At 40.0% G+C, this 20,390-nt stretch overlaps 1 protein-coding gene and 1 pseudogene across 2 annotated transcripts in view; one reads left to right on the plus strand and one right to left on the minus strand.

Annotated features, from left to right (window-relative positions):
• The window catches only part of CALCR (calcitonin receptor), a 65,536-nt gene extending 45,504 nt beyond the window's left edge, over positions 1–20,032 (plus strand). The window contains exons 7-12 of the mRNA XM_082633023.1: positions 948–1,101; positions 7,192–7,252; positions 7,333–7,399; positions 9,897–10,115; positions 12,535–12,576; positions 19,658–20,032. Coding sequence (XP_082489149.1) covers positions 948–1,101; positions 7,192–7,252; positions 7,333–7,399; positions 9,897–10,115; positions 12,535–12,576; positions 19,658–19,930 — 816 coding nt within the window. The 3' untranslated portion in view covers positions 19,931–20,032. The remainder of the gene's footprint in view (positions 1–947; positions 1,102–7,191; positions 7,253–7,332; positions 7,400–9,896; positions 10,116–12,534; positions 12,577–19,657) is intronic.
• On the minus strand, positions 2,389–3,088 carry LOC309810798 (ragulator complex protein LAMTOR3-like; annotated as a pseudogene). The gene has a single exon. The product of its transcript is annotated as a ragulator complex protein LAMTOR3-like (transcript).
• Positions 20,033–20,390: the final 358 nt, after the last annotated feature.

Here is a 20,390-nt window from a genome sequence, read left to right on the forward strand (position 1 = left end):
GTGTTCCTCAACCAGGGACATTTTCCTCTTCAGGGGACATCTGGTAACGTCTGGAAATATTTTTGATTGTTATGACTGGGTAGAGGATGCTACTGGCGTCTAGGGGATAGAGGTCAGGAATATTGCTAAACACCCATCAACACACAGGACAGCCCCACGACAAAAAGTATCCAGTCCAAAACATCGATAGTGCCAAGATGACAAGCCCTACTCTAGAGGTGACTAGGGAACTATTTAGGGTGTTCTGTTATGTAGTTTAAGCAATAATTATTTCTGTACAGACAACAATATGTAGTTAATCTTGATTGCTCCAGAAATGTGGATCCCACATCAGTAGAGTACCAAGCGAGGTTTCCATCCATCCTCTCTGTGTCCCAAACACATGGACCCCCATATAGAAACTAAGGCTCCCTTATGAAAGTAAAATCACATCAGTTGGGCTCAGCATAGCTCCTGGCTCATATATGAGAAATGAACCACCTGGTTCTCTCCTCTTTTACTGCTAAGTAAACATCACTAGCAGATCAGTGAACTTCAGGAGAGCATTAACAATTTCTGTGTTATTCTCCTCACTGGCCATAGAAAAGGGGCCCTAAAAGTTGTGGGACAAATCCTTGGATGCTATCAAAAATTATGGGTCTCAGACACACTACAGGAAAAATAAACCTGTCTAGACTATATAAGTAACCAGGATGTAATGAGAAAAGAACATTTGGGAGACTAGGCTTCCATTGCCCTAGTTGGCTGTTTGTTTACATGTAATACTAATAACCTATGAACTATTACTCTGATTTCCGAATCTAGAGGGTGACACATTGATAGACATTTGGGGAAACTGCCTTTCAGGCTGAATGCAGATACTTTGGCTCATTCTCACGTTCACCCTCTGTTCTCGGCCAAATTGTTACAGATGTCTTCCACTGAGTATCTCCATTTCTTTCCAACAGCCGATCTGCAAGATTTTGCACTTTTTTCACCAGTACATGATGTCGTGCAACTATTTCTGGATGCTCTGCGAAGGGGTCTATCTTCACACACTCATCGTGGTGTCTGTGTTTGCTGAGGGACAACGCATGTGGTGGTATTATGTCCTGGGCTGGGGTATGTATTTTCTGCAGCTGAGTTTTGAGCCACCTTTACCTCTGTCTGTATATTCACAGTCTTCTAGTCTTGGTCAGAGAGCAGGCAGGGGCTGAGGTCCTTTGAGGAGAGACAGGACACAGGTGCTGGCAGGAGTTCAGTCTCCAGGAGAACTTGGTAGAAGCTTTTTAACAAGTTCACACGGACTGTGATAGCGGGAGGGTGAGTGCAGTGAAGGAGAGGTATGACTATGAGAATGTCCTCAGGAAACAAACCCAGCTAACAGATGGACTGAAAACATGCGCTGATTGAGAGATCTGATTAGACCCCCTTCAGTTTTATTTATCACCTGTTTGTAGAGCAAAGGAGAATTTCACATTTTGAATTCTGTACTCCCCTACCCTGGACCCACTTCCCTTCCTCAAGAGTGTTCCTTCCTGTCAATCCATCAGCAGGACTCCTCTAGTGAAGGTTCAGGAAGTGGAGTCCAGCTAAGCAATAGACATAACCACATGGGCCTCCAAGTAGAACCTACCTGACTTCACAGTGCATGGCAATGGCTTTGAAAAGCTTATGGTGGGACTGTTTGAAGTGTGGCTACTTCTTCTTCTTCTTTTTTTTTTAAGGCTCATGGATGAGGTTTATTTTCCAATTGATAGTTTATGTTAGGTGAAACAGTCTCCAAACCAGACGAGAAACAGTCACTTATTCATGTGGTTGAAAGAGTGAATTAAGTTAATTGTAGTCTTTAAACATTTAAAAACAGTCTGGGGGAAAAAAACCTATGTAGTGCTCAAACTGTACTTTTAAAAATACTATTTTATTTATACTCAAGTATGAAAAAAAGGGCTATACTACCATGTTTACATACATACCAATATTGGAAACAATTCAATAATGAATCACATCTAAATTTTATAAAGAATACACAAACATTAAAAAACACTGGTTATAGAAAGCAGAATAGAAGAAAAAACGATTAGCTATCATTTTCATTTCCATTAAAGAGCAGCACCCTCTGAGAAGAATCAAATCAGTTAGTAATACTCACCTATACTGCAAAATAATATATACAAAGGAAAGTTAGTGATTGTACTGATTTTATTACTTTTACTAAGCCATTTTATCTTCCTCACACTCAATGTAAAGAAAATAATATGAAGAAAAATATGTTCTCACCATTCACAATATAAAGAGTCTGCTTCATTCTGCAGGTCTGGCATATTGTACAATAGAGAGCACTTCATGGCTGAAGTGGATCAAAGTATCATTTTGATTCTGAGCCACTGAATGGAATCTCAGGCATATTTGGTGACTGGATTAACTCCATAGGAGCTGTGATAGACTGAACCATTTCTGTGGAATCCCCAGATCTCTCAAATAAGAAAAGGCCCTACACAAGAAAAAATAACAATCAATCTGTCCATAAATTCTATCTATAGGCTCTTTCTCTAGTGTAAGGTGGAAAAAGGGGCCCTTTCTTGAGTACACGGATAAGAGTGTTGCTGTAGTTTAAAGATTGCTGGATTGACACTGTCTGATATAATGAAAATAAGGTATACATAGAAACCACTGCCAGATTAAGAAACTTCCACAACTTGTCTCAATTCTTCAAATAATGGAGCAAGTTCCTTTTCTAGGCTGACGATTAGTCCTATACTAGCATTGCTGCTGGCTATGAAACTCACCACCAAAGGTAAACGATTGCATTGAACCAACCTGGTAGGTGTTATAGTAACAGGTGATACTTTTATTTTTTTGAAAATCCAAGTTTGCTCCCTTGGTCTGTTGCAAGGGCAAAAGTAGACAAGAAACCAGGTCTCAAAGCATGCTCTGGAGCATTATCATTGGCCACTTTAATGAAAGGCATTCCACCTCTATCTGATACAATAGCATGGAGCCCCTCAACATGTGGTAATTTTTTATACAGGAATCGTTGTAGGTCATCCGCCATCATGAACCCCTTTCTCTGGCAGGATCAACCTCCACGCCTGGGTTTCTGGGCTGCCTGCTTCTCTGAGCTGTCACTTCAGAGGACAGCTTCTGAGACAGCTTCCTCTAAAAGCCACTGTCACATGATTTGTGAGGTGTGGCTACTTCTGTACAAATTGACTAAGGTAGGGTGCTGAGGTCCTTGGGGACTCTCTAGAATTGTTCCCTTTCCCCGAGGGCTGCTAAAAGAACAGCTCCACTGCTGGAAGGGAAGCAGACAGATAGTAAGGCGGTGAGAGGGAAAAAGCTCTGGGACAAAAACACATTCAGTGAAACTTCCATAGTGGAGGAGGATCCCAAGGGCCATTCCACACTGTCTATAGAGCCAAGGGCTGCCCTTACTCTCCACTGACAGGGTGACTATGACTCTTGGAGCAGAAGCTGTGGATTGCCTTCAGCTAAGCCTGACTTTTAATGCAGCATTTGGGGGAGCCCCTAAAATATCCATAAGAGAGGCAAGATTTCATGAGGAGGGAGGATAATCCGAGGGCTTTCTGAAAACATCACGCTTTGTAGTTAAACCCCTGCCCAACAGATATTGTTACCAACTGTATAGAAATGCCTCAGGGAAGTCATGTAAGCAGCCCAAAGTCTTCTCCACGATTTATGCCAGGGATGGCCCTATGCAATATTCATTTACTTGTCAACCCTCCCTCATAGGAACACATGGATTTTAACCAAGTATCAATACATTACCCAAACCCAATGGGATAATCCTTTAATGGTGGGTCAATACGGCAGATATTTGGGTTGCCTCAAAGTTGAACGGATGATGCTACAGCTCTTTGGTTGTAAGTAACAGATAATAAGATATTCTAATTTAATCAGAAAGAGAAATTCTCACACTCTAGAGTATCTCATGGAAGTCAAGAGCCAAAATGCAGTGGGGCTACTAAAAGGGCTGTACCTTGGCAACAGCCCAGCATCCTGGATTTTTTTAACCATCCAGTAAGGTTAGAAATCAAGCTTGTGACTATCCTGCCCATCCCACATCAGGTGCTAGGTCCTCCTGTTTTTCCCTGTCCTCAAAAGAGGCCAGCATACAATCAAACTTGTTTTTTGTTGTTTTTTCTCTTAGTCCCTGCCTTCCACAAGAAGCCCCTCTTTCCTTTCCCTGTCCTTCTCAGCTTCATACATACCCCCCAGTGATCTCTAGTCTTCTGAAACTGGTCATGCCAGGAATCAACTAGCTACAATTTAATTCCCCCCAATAGCAATTCTGATTATCACAATAATAATGATTGCTACTGGTCAGATGCCTTCAAACTGAAAACCTGAAAAAAACATCTCCCCCTGGCCCCCCGCCACAGACACCATTTCTGTCTGATCTAGTTTACTTATTTCCTTTGAAGTAAAATGTATGGCATACTTCTTGTACCAATTTTGACTATTTAAAAACATCTGTCTGCCACACTCAGAAAATTTCTCATGGAAGGAAAAGGCTGCAAATTTATTCTTGCTTGTGACATTCAGCAGAGATGAGAGCACCCTGGAAGGAGCAATTTATACTGCTTTTTCCATACTGATGCATTGTGAATTCGTTATAAAACTTTCAGCATCATCGTAGTCAGCTCTTTGAAGACATCTGCTTAACACACATGTACATGTGTGTTACAATTCAAAGGAAAAAAGAACAAGCTGTTGTATCAAAAAGAAGGTAATGAAAATAAGTAAAATATTTATGGGATATCTTAATCAGAGAATACTTAAAACTTTATCAGAATGATTCAAGCAGAATCCTAAGGAACATCACATTCAGTAAGGTAAGCACAGAATCATCCATTTAAAAGAATGAGAAGGATTTAAATTTCCATAGTTTAGAAAGATAGTCAACAAGTATAGTTCTAAAATGTAATTATTTTTTTTAACATGCTTGGGCTACATCTATCTTTCTCCACTCCTGCACACACTAAAATTCCACCAAACTCTTTACCATTCAAAAATCACAGTACCAAATCTCAATTCTGAGAACAAAATTGTAAGACAGCTATGATGACTTCTTTTAAAACAATAGCCTTCTCTTAGAACTTCAGGCAAGCATTATCTTTGGATGGGAGGAAAACAAGTAAAATTACAACCAAAATAAATTCTCAACAAAAATAGTTTCACAGAAACTTTAAAGAATTTAATAGAGCAGAGAAGAAATTTCTAGTGGATATTTTTATTGTCCTTTTGAAATTATTTTCACACCAAAACAGTACAATGGGTCCTAAAATTTAGGTCCAATGCCATGAAATAAGGTGTAACCTATGTTTTGAAAAGAGTTTGAAAGTGGGACAGCAGAAAATTTGACCCAAGAAAGCTACGTCCTGAGACCTAACTTTGTTTGCAGGTGATGTACATCTCATCCATTCATTTCAGCTGTAATATTACCCAGTCCATCTCAAAGAATTATGAGACAGTATGGACATCACCCTCTGGGTGAAAAGTATCTGGTGGTGAACTTCCCCCCAACAGAAAATGAAAAAAGGCTTCTTTCAGTAGTTACTTCCTTAAAAGTCTGCACTGGACAGCTTACTGGTCAATTTCTCTCAAATCGAAGCAACTTCAAACACTGAAGTTTAGTTCTCAGAAAAATCATTTACAATCCTCTTCAGATTGATTCTTCACCTTGCTGTTTCTCCCATTGTTATAAATCAAAGAAGGAACTCCCCCACCCATGGACTTTTATAATGAACAAGTAGAATTTATTCAGCACTCCTGAAGAAGAATACTGGGGAGAGAGGATTATTCTTACTCTGACCATCTTTAGTGGGCGGAAAAGGTTGTTATGACGCTTGAAGCCTGGAAGAAGAGGAAAAGGAAAGAAAAAATAAACTGTAAAAAGTGACATCATGGCTAGAGGCAGGTGAAGAGCCCTAGAAATTAACAGATATGGGTCTATACTCTTCTCTGTATTAAGTAAGAATCACATTTTCCTTTCTACAAAATGACAAGGTGGAAGTGAAGTCTCCATATTGCCTCTCTTGCTGTCTAATTCTAAAATTTGTATTTCAAAGTAAAGTCAGAGAGTGAATTTCTGATTCTAAACCTGAGTGGGATGTTAGAACTGCTGTGAATAAAACACAATCAGGTTTTGTGTTAAATAGACTCAAAATTCTTCGAAGTCAAACATTTGATGGTCCTATTTTGAATTATATGCTTCATGGGTTAAGAAGCTGAGATGGTTCTTTGGTGAAAACTCGATGTTCTGAGTCTCTTTTTGCATATAATTCACAGAAAATAGAAGTGTGGATGTCTGATTCACTTCTGAGACACATTTCTTAATTGATAATAGTTTTAAAAACTGTCTACAAATGTGTCAACCAAATCAATTTTCTATTGTGCACGGGTGTATCTGAGGAAGTTTTTTTTTTTTTTTTTTTTTTTTTACAAAAGTTACAGCTTTACTCTAGATTACTTTTATAGAATAAAGGTTGATTTTTAAAAGACTCAGACTGACAGGACGCATCGCCAGCAGCTATCTCCATCGTTCCATTTATAAACTCAAAGTTGTTTTTGACTAGTACTTCAGGTTTACTCAGGGAAGTAGATTCTGAGCTTCTTTAAAAAAAGGTCCTGGAGCCAGAACTTACAGAGGGTAGGGTATGTACTAGCTACTCTCAAGTGTTCTTGTTGAAAGAAAATAGGATCAATGCACATGATATAAACAGAAAAACAAAAAGCCTGTAAGAAATACTGAGAGCACCAAGAAGTCTTTGGAGCAATCGGACTATGGCTTTCATATGCCATCTCAGGTCCCTTCCCTTCAGAACAACCCACCTCCCATGGGTAAGAGAGCCCAGTTCACACACAATGAAAAGCTTTCTGGTCTCAATTAATAGTCATCATCATCAACATAGGCATAACAATGGTATTATGGTCATAGTGAGAGTAATAATGTACCTACCACACTGGATAATTTGTGAAAGGCTTTTAATTATTTGGATGCTGTTAACCAAACTCTCTGACAGCACATGATGTTCTAAGAGCATTTTTACCTGGTTTGACCAAAGATAATCTGCACAAAAACATCAGGGCAATATGTTGACAAGACATTAAATTTGCCACTATTCTTGAAAGTAAACTACAATTTTTATAAAACTGTAGTTATAGCTTTTGTACTTTTTCACATTTTAGGGCTCCCGCTGGTGCCAACCACTGCCCATGCTATCGCAAGGGCACTGTTATTCAATGACAAGTAAGTATTGTGGTTCTTAGTTAATGTATTTGTAAATAAAATGCAATTGTATTGATGTATTCCCTCCTCTTTTTTTTTAGTTGCTGGCTGAGTGTGGACACCAACCTGCTTTACATCATCCATGGTCCTGTCATGGGGGCATTAGTGGTGAGAAATGCTTTTTAAATCCATTATTAACAGTTAATTTAGTGATAATCTATAATAAGAACAATTTGATTTGAGTCTTTTTAAAAATGATTTTTATTTACTATAATTGGGTAGAGGGGCATAAGCTCATTTCTATACAAGCCATAGCAACAATATAGGTGTTTTTTTTTTTTCCAACAACTTATAAATTCTCCTAGTTAAAGACCAAAGGTAAAGATGTTGCTGATAAGAAAGCGAAAGACCACAAAGTCCCCCTGCAGCATTTTTCCCTGGGCTTTGCCAAACGAAACCATCTTCCATTTCACCTTTGGTCCATGAGCCATCATCATAACTACTACTGAACATGCACTTAAAGCATTTCAGGCACTTCACATACCTTGCCATGCTGTTACTAACAGCAGACCTTCCAAGTGGATACATTGAGACATTTTACTCATTAGGAAAACTAGACCCAAAGACTCAAGTAAACTCACTTAAGATCACATGACTAGTAAGAAGTTGGGCCAGGAGAAAATATGACTGTCCGAATCTATATGCAAGCTCTTTATTTCCACCCATGGTTTACTGTATGTTGGCCATCATCAGAACCATCAAATTTAAAATTTAGATATTATTTTCCCCATTAACCTCAAAGATAGTGTTTTCTTCAGGTAAGAGTAAGAAAAATAAAAACAGTCGGAGTCATAGACCATATTCTGCTCCTGCATTGAAGAAGCATCCATTAGTAACTGATCAAATTGGGTTATCACCCGGCCTGTTTCCTAACTTTCCTGGCCTTTCCAATGCAAATTCAATTTCTTTTGCCATTTTTCAGAGTAGTGGTGTACTTACTAGTTCAACTGCGCTCACAAGGACCTAATAACATGGGTCTTGAATATTTACACAACACCCCATAAGAATTCAATGTTTATTAAAGGTCTCTTTCCTTTCTTGAATTTTTGGGGTAATAACATTTATTTCTATTCCAGGTAGAAGAATTATTTATTTATTTATTTATTTATTTATTTATTTATTTATTTATTTTTTCTTTTTGCGGTATGCGGGCCTCTCACTGTTGTGGCCTCTCCCGTTGCAGAGCACAGGCTCCGGATGCGCAGGCCCAGCGGCCATGGCTCACGGGCCCAGCCGCTCCGCGGCATATGGGATCCTCCCAGACCGGGGCACGAACCCGTATCCCCTGCATCGGCAGGCGGACTCTCAACCACTGCGCCACCAGGGAGGCCCTAGAAGAATTATTCTAATTATTTTTAAATAAATGATCAATTAAATTTTAAAAACAACCTTGGTTTTAAAAGTAATCTTTACAGCCAAAAGTAATTTGTGATCCACTAGAATGGCTGATATTAAAAAGTGACTGTACCAAGTGTTGGCAAGGGTAAAGAGCAACTGGAATTCTCATATAATGCTGGAGGGAATGTAACATGAAGCCACCTCTTTGGAAAACAGTTTGGCAGTTTCTCAAAGTTAAACATACACTTACCATATGAACAGGCCATTCCACTCCTAGACACTTATTCAAGTGAAATGAAAACATGCCCACACAAAGACTTGTATACAAGTATTCACAGCATGCTTATTCATAATAGTCAAATTTTGGAAACCATTCCAATTTCCATAAACAGGAGAATGAATAAACAAATTATGTATATGTATTATTTATATAATGCAGTACTACTCAGCAGTAAAAATCAATGAAATGCTAATACACACAATACAAATGAATCCCACAGATAGTATGTTAAACCAAAGAAACCAGACACAAAAGAATACACACCATGTATTATTCCATTTCTGTGATGATAGGAATCAGCAGTTGCTGGAGGTGGGGTCCGGGAGTTGTTGACTGCAAAGGGGCAAGAGGGGACTTTCTGGGGTGGTGGAAATGCTCTTCTCTTGTTTGGAGTGGTTGTTACACAGGTACATACATTTGTCTAAACTTCCCAAATGTAAACTTAAAATCTCCATTTTATTGAACGTACATTATACCTCAATGAAGTGATTTCTTTTGAAAGTGTTATTAGAAAAAAAGAAGTCTGGGTTAGCTTTCTCCACTGCATAAGCTTTACAGATAAATTTTTCAGCCCTCATTTTACTTTTAGTTAAGTAGTCCTGCCTAAGGGAAAAATCTTCATAATGAAAAGATAAATCTAAAAGTGTCATTTATGACTTCCTTTGTAAAAATTATAAAAACCTAAATAAAGAATAAAATACCTTCCTTAGAGTTGAACCTAATATACTTACATATACAGGAGATTATTTTCTCATATAGGGAAAAGGGGGGGGAAATGTTAATTCACGTCTGAAAAGAGTATTTGGCTCTGCTGATGCTCCGTGTTCTCGTAACACGGAGCCGATTATATTACCTCTCAGGCAGTCACTTGTGTCCCGTGTAGGCGCTGTCTGCTCCCCACACTGGATAAACAAGAACTGAGGGAAGTGGGTGTCCTTCAGGGGTGCTGACCTGGAGAATTTGCTCAGAACGATCATATCTTTGCAGATCAACTTCTTCTTTTTGCTCAACATCGTCCGGGTGCTTGTGAAGAAAATGAAGGAATCCCAGGAGGAGGAATCGCACATGTACCTGAAGGCGGTGAGGGCCACTCTGATCCTGGTGCCCCTGCTGGGGGTCCAGTTCGTCGTCCTTCCCTGGAGACCTTCCCACCCAGTGCTTGGACGGATCTACGACTACGTGATGCACTCTCTGATTCACTTCCAGGTAGGGAAAGCACTTTTTCAACCACTCACTCAACTAGTTGGTGCAGGGCCCACAGTTTTCTGGGGCTCCTCTGAGATAAGAATGACCCTTTAGAACACGTGTTACCCGGAAGGCAACGTTTGTTACCTTCTCTGTCTCTCTCACTTCCTGCTTTCCCATGTTTTGAATCTTAAAATTGGGCAAGGAGACAGGATATAGGAGGTATGAGCTTTGAGAATACATCTTTAGAAAACAAATATATTTGTCCAGAGACTGACCCACTGCAGAGCTACTCCCACAGTGCTTTTTTTATTCATTCACTTATTCATTCATTTATTTATTTATGGCTGCGTTGGGTCTTCATTGCTGTGGGCAGGCTTTCTCTACTTGCGGTGAGCAGAGGCTACTCTTCATCGAGATGTGCAGGCTTCTCATTGCGGTGGCTTCTCTTGTTGCAGAGCACGGGCTCTAGGCACACGGGATTCAGTAGTTGTGGCACTCAGGCTCAGTAGTTGTGACTCATGGGCTCTAGAGCGCAGGCTCAGCAGTTGTGGCACAAGGGCTCAGTTGCTCTGAGGCATGTGGGATCTTCCAGGACCAGGGCTTGAACCCGTGTCCCCCTGCATTGGCAGGCGGATTCTTAACCACTGCACCACCAGGGAAGTCCCTCCCACAGTGCTTTTGACCTTTCCTTCCCCTCCCCAGCATCTGAGGGCCACATTTGGTTTTGCTTTTCTGAGGGGACTGTTGAAGACCAATGTAACCAATGCCAATTGGCTTTCCAACCTGGATTATTATCAGTATAGTCGCTAATGCCATGAAAACACAGGGCAGAGAAGCAGATGTTTCTATCAGTGTGAAATGCCAACACTGGACCCCGAGCTGGAATCTATATCCCTCTTAAACTGGAAGCCAGTTTCCAGTCACTTCACTTCATTGCCTTGGCTCTGATTAGCGAGGTCAGAAACTTAGAATACCTATATTTTAGCCATCCCTACAATGTCAGGCAGACCACAGAGAATGGGTATGGCTGACACTGTCACGTTGTCCATCAGAAATCATCATAATTATAGCTACCATTCACTAATATGTACTGTAGCACTTCATGTGTGAGGTAAGTATTCTCATGCCTATTACAGATAAGGAAATGGACTTTTCTGGTTAGTGGCAAAGTCAGGAGATATAACTCTAAAGCTGACCTAAAATCTCATAACTTACAGCCTCCAAGCTAACAGCCAAAACTGTGAAGGAAACCAGGTTTTGTGAGCACTTTGTAGCTTCTGCTTTCCCATTACTCCCAGGACCTTCAGCTGGTCCCACCCACGCATATACTCTGTCTCCCATACAGTAATTTTCAGACCCTCCTTTCATACACACGCATTGAATTGTTTTTCCAGGAGCTGTAATGAATTTGCACAGAGCATCCACGCCTCCTGCTCTGTCCCCCTCCATCTGTCAGAGGGATGTCAGGAATCCATCTTTGACAGTTCAGTGACTACACAGGGAAATGTATCCAGGTCTCTTCTCATGTGGGAGAGAATGGAGCAGCCTCTTGGGGGTCGTCCCAGGTGGTCCCATGTCTGCCACACAGGGGTGGAGAGTGGCTGCTTTGTTTCCGTTCACTTTGCTTCAGATCCAAAGCCTCGTTGAAGGCACAGTGTGAGGTACTTTGAAAGCAAGGGTGGGACATGGTGTGTCCTAAGGCAGAAGTGAGTCTGCTACAGGCTCTTAGGCCAGAGTTTTGCTGTCTCGATTATTCATGTCCAAGTAGTTTTATTTTCTACTGCTGAGGCTTAATGTGAAGAAAGAGGTCAAGATTAATAGGGCTTAAAATTAAGTTTAGGAATTATTTTAATAATCTGATCTATTAGTTTCGCCATTTCTATAGGCAGTTAAAGCTTGGACACAAGGAATCTTCTGAGTAGTGACCGGAACCTCAGAAGTTACTTAGTCCACGTCCTTATTGGAGAGGTGGACTTGGCTGTGGGAAGAGTACTGCACTAGTTCACCACGAGGACACAGGGCACAGCCAGGCCCGCAGCCATGCACTGACTCTGACACTCGTGCTTGCAAAAGTTTTCTCTACTAAATGCTACAAGATCTCAGTTCTTAAGTGTCTTAGGTACAAAGATTCTTTTCAAACCCCCTGTAACCAGCACGTTCTGCTATAAATCTCCATGTTAAAGGCCGTAATATACTAACCAGATTGACGAGAGTAGTCTTTTTAGCCAAACAATAGAATCCTAACGAGAAAAAGGCATTTCTAATAGAATATTCTTGTAGTGAAGCACTGAACACGAGTGGTAGTAACTTTCATCGAGCCTTGACTTGCTATTGCCGTAGTGAAATGTTCCTCTCCAGGTTGTCTGTTTATATTGATTACTAAACAACACAATGCACACAAAAATAATTTCAACTCTATTTTTCCTCCTCTTTTTAGGGATTCTTTGTTGCCGTCATTTACTGCTTCTGCAACCACGAGGTAAGTGTGTGTTACATGTAATACCGTCACTCGTTTATATAAAGCCAGCACTTTACAGTCTCCAAAGGGCCTCTGTGCACTTTTCATTTGCTCTCACTTCTACAGTTGACCTTACAGGGTTTCATGACTAGCTGGATCATATTTTTTTCCACTACTGCAAGTTGAATCTTACCTGTGTTTTTGTGTGGTACAACTGAAGATATTATCCAGACAGGTAGCTAAATTCTCATTTCCTTGGATTATACCTTAAGCTGGTCAGCACCCTGAGCAGCAACAGTGAAAGCTATTTTGGATTCCCATAGAATCTAAGTCACATCCCCATCCCCTTTGGAAGACCCAACTCCTCACTAGGGCAGAACCAATATCCAGCCAGTTTGTCCTGGTTCACTGACTTCTTTTCCAGTTGCTTGATGCCAGTGTCATACCACTTATTCAACATTTTGAAAATCACCCTGGAGTTAAGACTCAAAAGGGAATAAGTAATTTGTTATCTGCGTATTTAGATCAGTAAAATCTAGAGATCCACATGGCCAGTGTTTTAAGGGTTTTTTTAGCCAGAGTTCCCTTTCTTCCAATGATATCTTGCCTGGGAGCCCAATTTGTAAAACTAAAGTGGAGCTGCTTAAATTTGTACCTAAGAACTTCCAGGGCTTTAAAGAACATGATTTGAAAGCTCCCTCATTTTTCAGGTGAGAAATCTAAACTCCGGAAAGATCACGTGACTTGCCCAATGTCACAATCATAGTTTATAACCAGGACTAGAACCCAGAATTCCTGATTTCCAATTAAATGGACTAAGTCTTCCACTGCACGGCATTATGTCTATGACTCCTTCCTGAAGTTTCGTTAGTACACTTTCTTGACTTATACACCTCATAACTTTTAATATAAAAGTATTTGTGATAATTTTAAATTAATTCCTATTAATAATTTTATACCAAGGCAAATCACATTTTGTTAAAAGATCAATGTATTATTTTCTAGTTAGTAATAAGAATGATTTTCTAACCATTATTAATTGATATTTAATGGATTTTCTAGTCTTTATTTTTTCAGTTAAATAATATTCAGTGAGCACCTGTAATACTGTGCAGCTCTAAAACCTCTTGCTCCTCTCCAACCCCAAAACTGCAAGATGGTTGCCCCTGCTCTCCCTTTTAATTGATACATTTTATTCCTTCCTTCATTCATCCATCCATCAACTCTTTCCTTAATCGAACAAAAATATACTGTGCATTCACTATTGCTAGGGACTATACTGAAAGTCTGGGATAGAAATGAAAAGACATCCTTCTGTTACCAGCTGTTAAAGTGTCTTTTAAGAACAGTAAAAACAAATAAATAGGGCTTAGGTCACCCCATCTTCATATCAATTTCTGTGAATTAATATCCCTGCCTTTTGAGTTGGCTCAGGTGGCATACAAAATAAATGTTTTCATCTAAAATAATATCGATATAGGGCTAATATAAAAATCAGGTTCAGGAAGGGCATACCTTGAAAACATGAAAGGCTTGCATGCATTTGTAAAAATACTTCAATACTGATTGTGTCTTATCCATGATGCCGTCTTTGAAGTGGCAGGCATAGAAAGCAAGCCCAGAGGTGCTCCTAACAATTTAAAGTCTCTAATTCAAGTATGTTATCTCTGCTTTTGGAAGTAAAGAAACCATCCCCGTTTTAGTTAATATCATGTTACTGGGGGAACGTACCAGTGTGACATTTCTAATAACACAGAAACTGTGTACTGTGGCAAATGTAGTATCAGCTCAGCCCCATGGATTGCAGGCATCTGGGCCTCCTGTGAGCTTACTGTCTTACAACACTGAACATGGGCAGGGCACTTACACACGTGGAAAGTGATTTCCAGCCACATGGTTGTGATCAGGCTTTGCCTGGCTGACTGTTACATTTTAGCAGAGATCTAGGGAGCTAATATGTCAGTTCTACAATGAAGATAAAGGTTTTAATTTTTGTTTATTATCCATATGTTATCAGTGACTCCTACTATGGAAATGGATCAGATAGTCAATGGGTAGGTTAAAAGCAGGAAAGGAATTTTGAGCATTACAGTACAAGGAATCAGGAGATGACCATGAGAGCACGCTTGTGCAACAGACATTTCCCACAGCTTTTCCAAGAGTGTGGACATTGACCACCCAATCATTTCAGTAAATTGTTAAGTATCTAAGAGACCACAAAAAGATGATTACACCTATGGAGAGGCCCAATTTTTCTAAGCAGTAGCTTAAAAATTGAGAGTACTAACAACACAGTGCAGGTTTTCCCTTTTTCATTTTTCTTGCTATTGCCCATGTACTGTGGATAAAGTAGTTTGTGGATCAAAGCAGCAAGGTCTAGAAGGATCTCAATTTAATAGTCACAAATTGAAATGTGTGAAAACTAAAATTTTGTTTATTTGCTGTAACTTAGCTTGCTTTGAAGAGCTCATTCCACCAGCCTCTAATAGTTTACAACAGTCTCAGAATTCTAGGAAATATTTAGTTCAAAAGCCTTTGAACAAATGGGCAGCTGGTTTCCAAGTATTATGCTGGTACCCCCTGTTGAAGTTCATGGTGGCTCCCCTCACTTCTGAGGACCCTAGAGATCCTTTCACTCTGCAGGCCCCAGCCCTATCCTGAGACACCAGTCCTCCCTTCCAGGCTACTGGAGGAGCCTGGAAACTCAGGCCCCTTTCTTCACCTTTGTGAAGGGCCTGTGAATCTGTCTTTAGTACGTGCCATAGTCACTGCCACTCCACTGCTCAGGCACCATGTTGGACCTGGTACCAGGCCAAGAGTGGGACTTCTTTACAAGGCTATCACTTTTCAGGACTGTGCTCTCAGAAGCAAAGAGAAAGACCTGCTATACAGGAATGTTTCTGTTATTCCTTGCTTTCTTCTCTCCATTTTTTCAAGTATTCCCTCCATGAAGTGGAAATGCAAAGTCATTTGTGTCTCTTTATATCTCTCTCTCCTCTTCCTCTGGGGGGGGAGGTACTGGAAGGGCTCTGTACTCACCACTTCCCCTTCCTGTCTATAAGGGACTCTCCCTATGTCATATCCTGCATGTTTGCTATACTGTTGCTTTTATTTTTTTAACATCTTTATTGGAGTATAATTGCTTTACAGTGGTGTGTTATTTTCTGCTTTATAACAAAGTGAATCAGCTACACATATACATATATCCCTATATCTCCTCCCTCTTGCGTCTCCCTCCCACCCTCCCTATCCCACCCCTCTAGGTGGTCACAAAGCACCGAGCTGATCTCCCTGTGCTATGCGGCTGCTTCCCACTAGCTATCTTTTTTACATTTTGTAGTATATATAAGTCCATGCCACTCTCTCACTTCGTCCCAGCTTACCCTTTCCCCTCCCCGTGTCCTCAAGTCCATTCTCTACGTCTGTGTCTTTATTCCTGTCCTGCCCCCAGAACTTTTTTTTTTTTCTAGATTCCATATACATGTGTTAGCATAGGGTATTTGTTTTTCTCTTTCTGACTTACTTCACTCTGTACAACAGACTCTAGGTCCATCCACATCACTACAGATAACTCAATTTCGTTTCTTTTTATGGCTGAGTAATATTCCATTGTATGTATGTGCCACATCTTCTTAACCCATTCATCTGTTGATGGACACTTAGGTTGCTTCCATGTCCTGGCTATTGTAAATAGAGCTGCAATGAATATTGTGGTACATGACTCTTTTTGAATTATGGTTTTCTCTGGGTAAATGCCCAGTAGCGGGATTGCTGGTTCGTATGGTAGTTCTATTTTTAGTTTTTTAAGGAACCTCCATACTGTTCTCCATAGTGGCTGTATACTATTGCTTTTAGTAAAGTTCTATTTTCAGACCACTTCATATGCAAAAATAAGTTTTTCTATTTAGAAATTCTTTCTCTCAATAAAACTTGGTTTTCAAAAATATTGTCTTTCTAGAGACTCAAGAAAGCTTTGGGACTCAAAGCTAACCAAGGATTTCTTTGTCCTAAACAAAGAAAAAAAAAATCAGAACTCCTGGGATAAATCCCACTTTCCATTCAGCAGCACATAACTGCAAGTGCTTATTAATGAACTTAACGGGAAAACAAAGGCCAAAGACACAAACATCCAAATTCAACCACAAACATTCCAACCTGGGTTTCTTTTTTACAAATATAGAAATGGAGGCCCCAAATGTTACCAACCTTATACAGTTAGTCAATAATAGAGCCAGGTGTAATAATTATGTCTTCAAGCCATCAGACCAGGGCTCTATTTTTTAAAGTTGGCAATAAATAAATTGACATAATCGAGGAAATGTGAAGTGATCTGTGTTAATTGCTTTTATAATGAGCAATTAATTTATGTAATTCAAAACTTTGTATATTATACTTACCCCGTGGTCAACTCCTTACATTTCTGATGCTTTTCAGGAGCAACCAGAGTCTCCCCTGTATTTTTCAGATTCAATGCCCACATTCTTGTGATCAAAGCAGCGTTAGGCTCAACCTGTGGTATTGTAGGAGATAATTGCCCTTATTAAACTGTATTAAATTGAAGTGTCTTTCACATGCTGCTAAGGGCCTCTGTGTGGTTTACAAATGGAAGCAGATTGCCATCTCCACACAAGAGGATAGGTTATAATTTTGGAATACAGTTATAGGAGGCTATGAACATTTCTGTAACAATTTTAGAAAATTGAAATAGACTTCAAACCCTTTGGCCTCATGCTGGGTACTTCTGTAGTATGCATGGATACTCCAGTGGAGATTGTTTTAAAAGGACAGATGAGGCAAAACAAAGACTTCCTTTTTTTTTTTTTCCTGCTGGGCACTGTCTGCCTCGGATAGCTCTAAATATCTGTGTTGCATTTTAGCTATAAAGACAATGTTGGTATTTAAGAGATGCTGAATCCACGGAAACTATCAGTTCCCTTTGTCTGGGGACATTGCTTCTCCAAAATTATGCTGAGCCAGTATATTTCCTAATTCCTCAACAGGGCACTTGATAGTTCCTAGATTATAAACCTGGCATTTAAGGACCTGTTTAATAGATGGTACAACCCAAATAAAGCATCACTATCTCTTTGTTAGTCTCAACAGGAAAATACATTGTAAAGAAATCCAAAGTTCAAAAGAGAATTGGAAAGCAATTTAAATATTTACTAGATTCTTGAAGAGGTACTAAAAGAGAAATTTCATTGCATGGCAAAAAGTAAAATTTACTCATGTTTTATCTGAAAGTATAACTCAGTAGGGATGCTCTTTCCCAGATATATTCAGCTGTGGTTTCATATCAATCCTTTCTGATATAATCAGTCTAGTCTCCCTTCAATTCTGTAGCTCTCCCTACTGCACAGATTGCAAAGCAAAAGCCCAGAAACTGATAGGGAAACATAGTTGTCTTCTTGGGGAGTGAAGTGAAGGACAAAGTGAGTGATGGAAGGGGAGAGTCTGAACTATTTATTCATTAATACCTTTAATAAACACCTTTGTATTTGAAAACATATTCCTAGGGTGATCTTCCCACCAAGAGTATTTTCTTTCCTTTTCCCAAAAGATCCAACAACACCCTTTTGCCAGTGCAAATCACAATGTGAAGAAAACTTTCATTTGTATTAGCATCAGATATTTTACCAGGCTGTAGAGTACTCTTTGTGGAGACCTACCTTGGAATATATGAGAGAGAACTGAACATGAGATCAGAAACTATGTAATTAAGAGCTCTTTTTTATTTTCTTAACACCACCACCCTCCAAATATATATATATATATATCCACACATACGATGTAAGAGTTTCCTTTAGTCTGAAGACGTGAGGCCACCATCCTGCCATAATAAGAGTATAATAATAGGAATAATAGCCTCCTTGTATGGTACTTACATCTTAGAAGCCACTATGATTCACAGTGCAACAATTTAATCCTTCAAACAGCTAGGTGGGGTAGAAGAGTTGTACTGAAGAAAGGAGTCTCAGAGGGGTTAACTATCCTACCCAAGATTTCATGGCTAATGTGGGCAGAATCAGTTTCTTGACCCAAAGTTCAATACTTTTTCATGGCATCAAATGAGACCCAGTGAAATGGCCTTATCAGTGGAAAAGGAAAGGAAAGGAAAGGTGATGTGATGTTACCCAGTGACAACCATTCCCTCCCACACAGCTCGTTGCTGGTACAATATTACAAGTGGTTGCTTCTGATAATTTCCAAAATTAGCAACCCATTGGAGCTCAAGAGTAATTCCCCAAATCATACACCATGGCGTGAGAGAGAAGACCTAATCACAACTGTAGATGACCTAGTGGTTTACAGTTCACCTCAGGGAGGAATTCAAGTCTCTTCCTCAAATTTACTCTAGCCAGTTTTAGCATCCCACCCTAATACCACCAGACGCTAACGCACTAATTACAATATGGTCATGGATGATCATTTTCTTGGCTTAAAGAGGGAGAAAATCATTCTAGAATGGATGTTGACAACCATTCAACAAACATTTGTTGAATAACTGCTCTATGCCAAACACCACGACATCTGGTAATACAAAAATGAATAAGACATGGTTAGTTAACCACTAACCAGAGCTTTATCGGGCACACCCCATCTCAAGCCACGTTGGATAAAGGAAAATCAACAGTATGAGGCCATTATCATAAAATCCAGAACTGTGGAATGGTTTCCATATATTTTTTTCATGACCAATAATGTATAGATTTAGATAAAACCTTCTGCTGTATCAGAGGTTGTAGCAGATAAAAAGGTTTCAAACTCTGTCTCCCTAATATGGCGTGGATACCATACTGAATGTGAAACCAAGTCAAATTTTCATTCATTGACTGTAAGAGCTAATGAAGAAAACTTTGCTCAAAACAGCAAATAACCTTGCCAGTGGTAGTTGAGGCAAGTAACTCAGTTCTCCAGTTCGCAAATTCTTCTTCCAAGATGGTATATTCCACAGGCAGAGCATTTACCACATGGCCCTTTAGATGAGAATTACAATTCAACCTCCACTAACCTCTGAGAAGCTCCAAGACCTGTGCTCATGAACTTGGCTCAGATCATTTCCTACCATTGTATGAACACAAGGTTCTCTCTTCTCTTCCAGGTCCAAGCTGCTCTGAAGCGTCAATGGAACCAATACCAAGCCCAGCGCTGGAGTGGCCGCCGCCGCGCCAACCGTGCCGCCAACGCTGCTGCTGCCACTGCCGCTGCCGCTGCCGCCCTGGCTGAGGCTCCTCAGATGCCTGTCTACATCTGCCATCAGGAGCCAAGGAACGAGCCCACCAACAACCTAGGCGAGGAGGGGGCTGAGGTCATCGTTATGGAGGGTGCTGAGGTCATCGCCATGGAAATCATCGAGCAAGAGTCATCCGCTTGAACGTGACGCAAATACAGCATCGTGATCACTGAGCCCTCATTTCCTGGGAGAAAGACCGACCATGCATTTAAAGTGATTTCCATCCTCCCAGGAGCAAACATCTCATTTGTGAGAATTATTAAGTGCATTTGTCCATAGTGAACCTGAAGAAAGTTTTACTTGACACTCTTGCTACCGGGAGACAGTCTCAGAATGGAGTCTCCCTCTGCAACACTTGTGAACTCCTGTGAATTCCATCTTTCATCCAGGACTGAGATACAAATGTCATAGTAATGCAAGCAAAGTGTCTGAGTAAAACACAGTTAAATTGACCTAGTTCAGATACAGGGTGCTCCTTGTTAATCTTGAGCCATTTATACCTTTGAAAAATTAAAATCACTGTCAATGTTTTTCCTTTTAACTCTAAACTTTGAATTAGGATACTTCTGTATTTGGCTATGGATCTGATTTTTAATTTTTT

The sequence above is a fragment of the Mesoplodon mirus genome (assembly GCF_964341445.2).
Source record: "Mesoplodon mirus genome assembly, chromosome: 9".
Classification (NCBI taxonomy): domain Eukaryota; kingdom Metazoa; phylum Chordata; class Mammalia; order Artiodactyla; family Ziphiidae; genus Mesoplodon; species Mesoplodon mirus.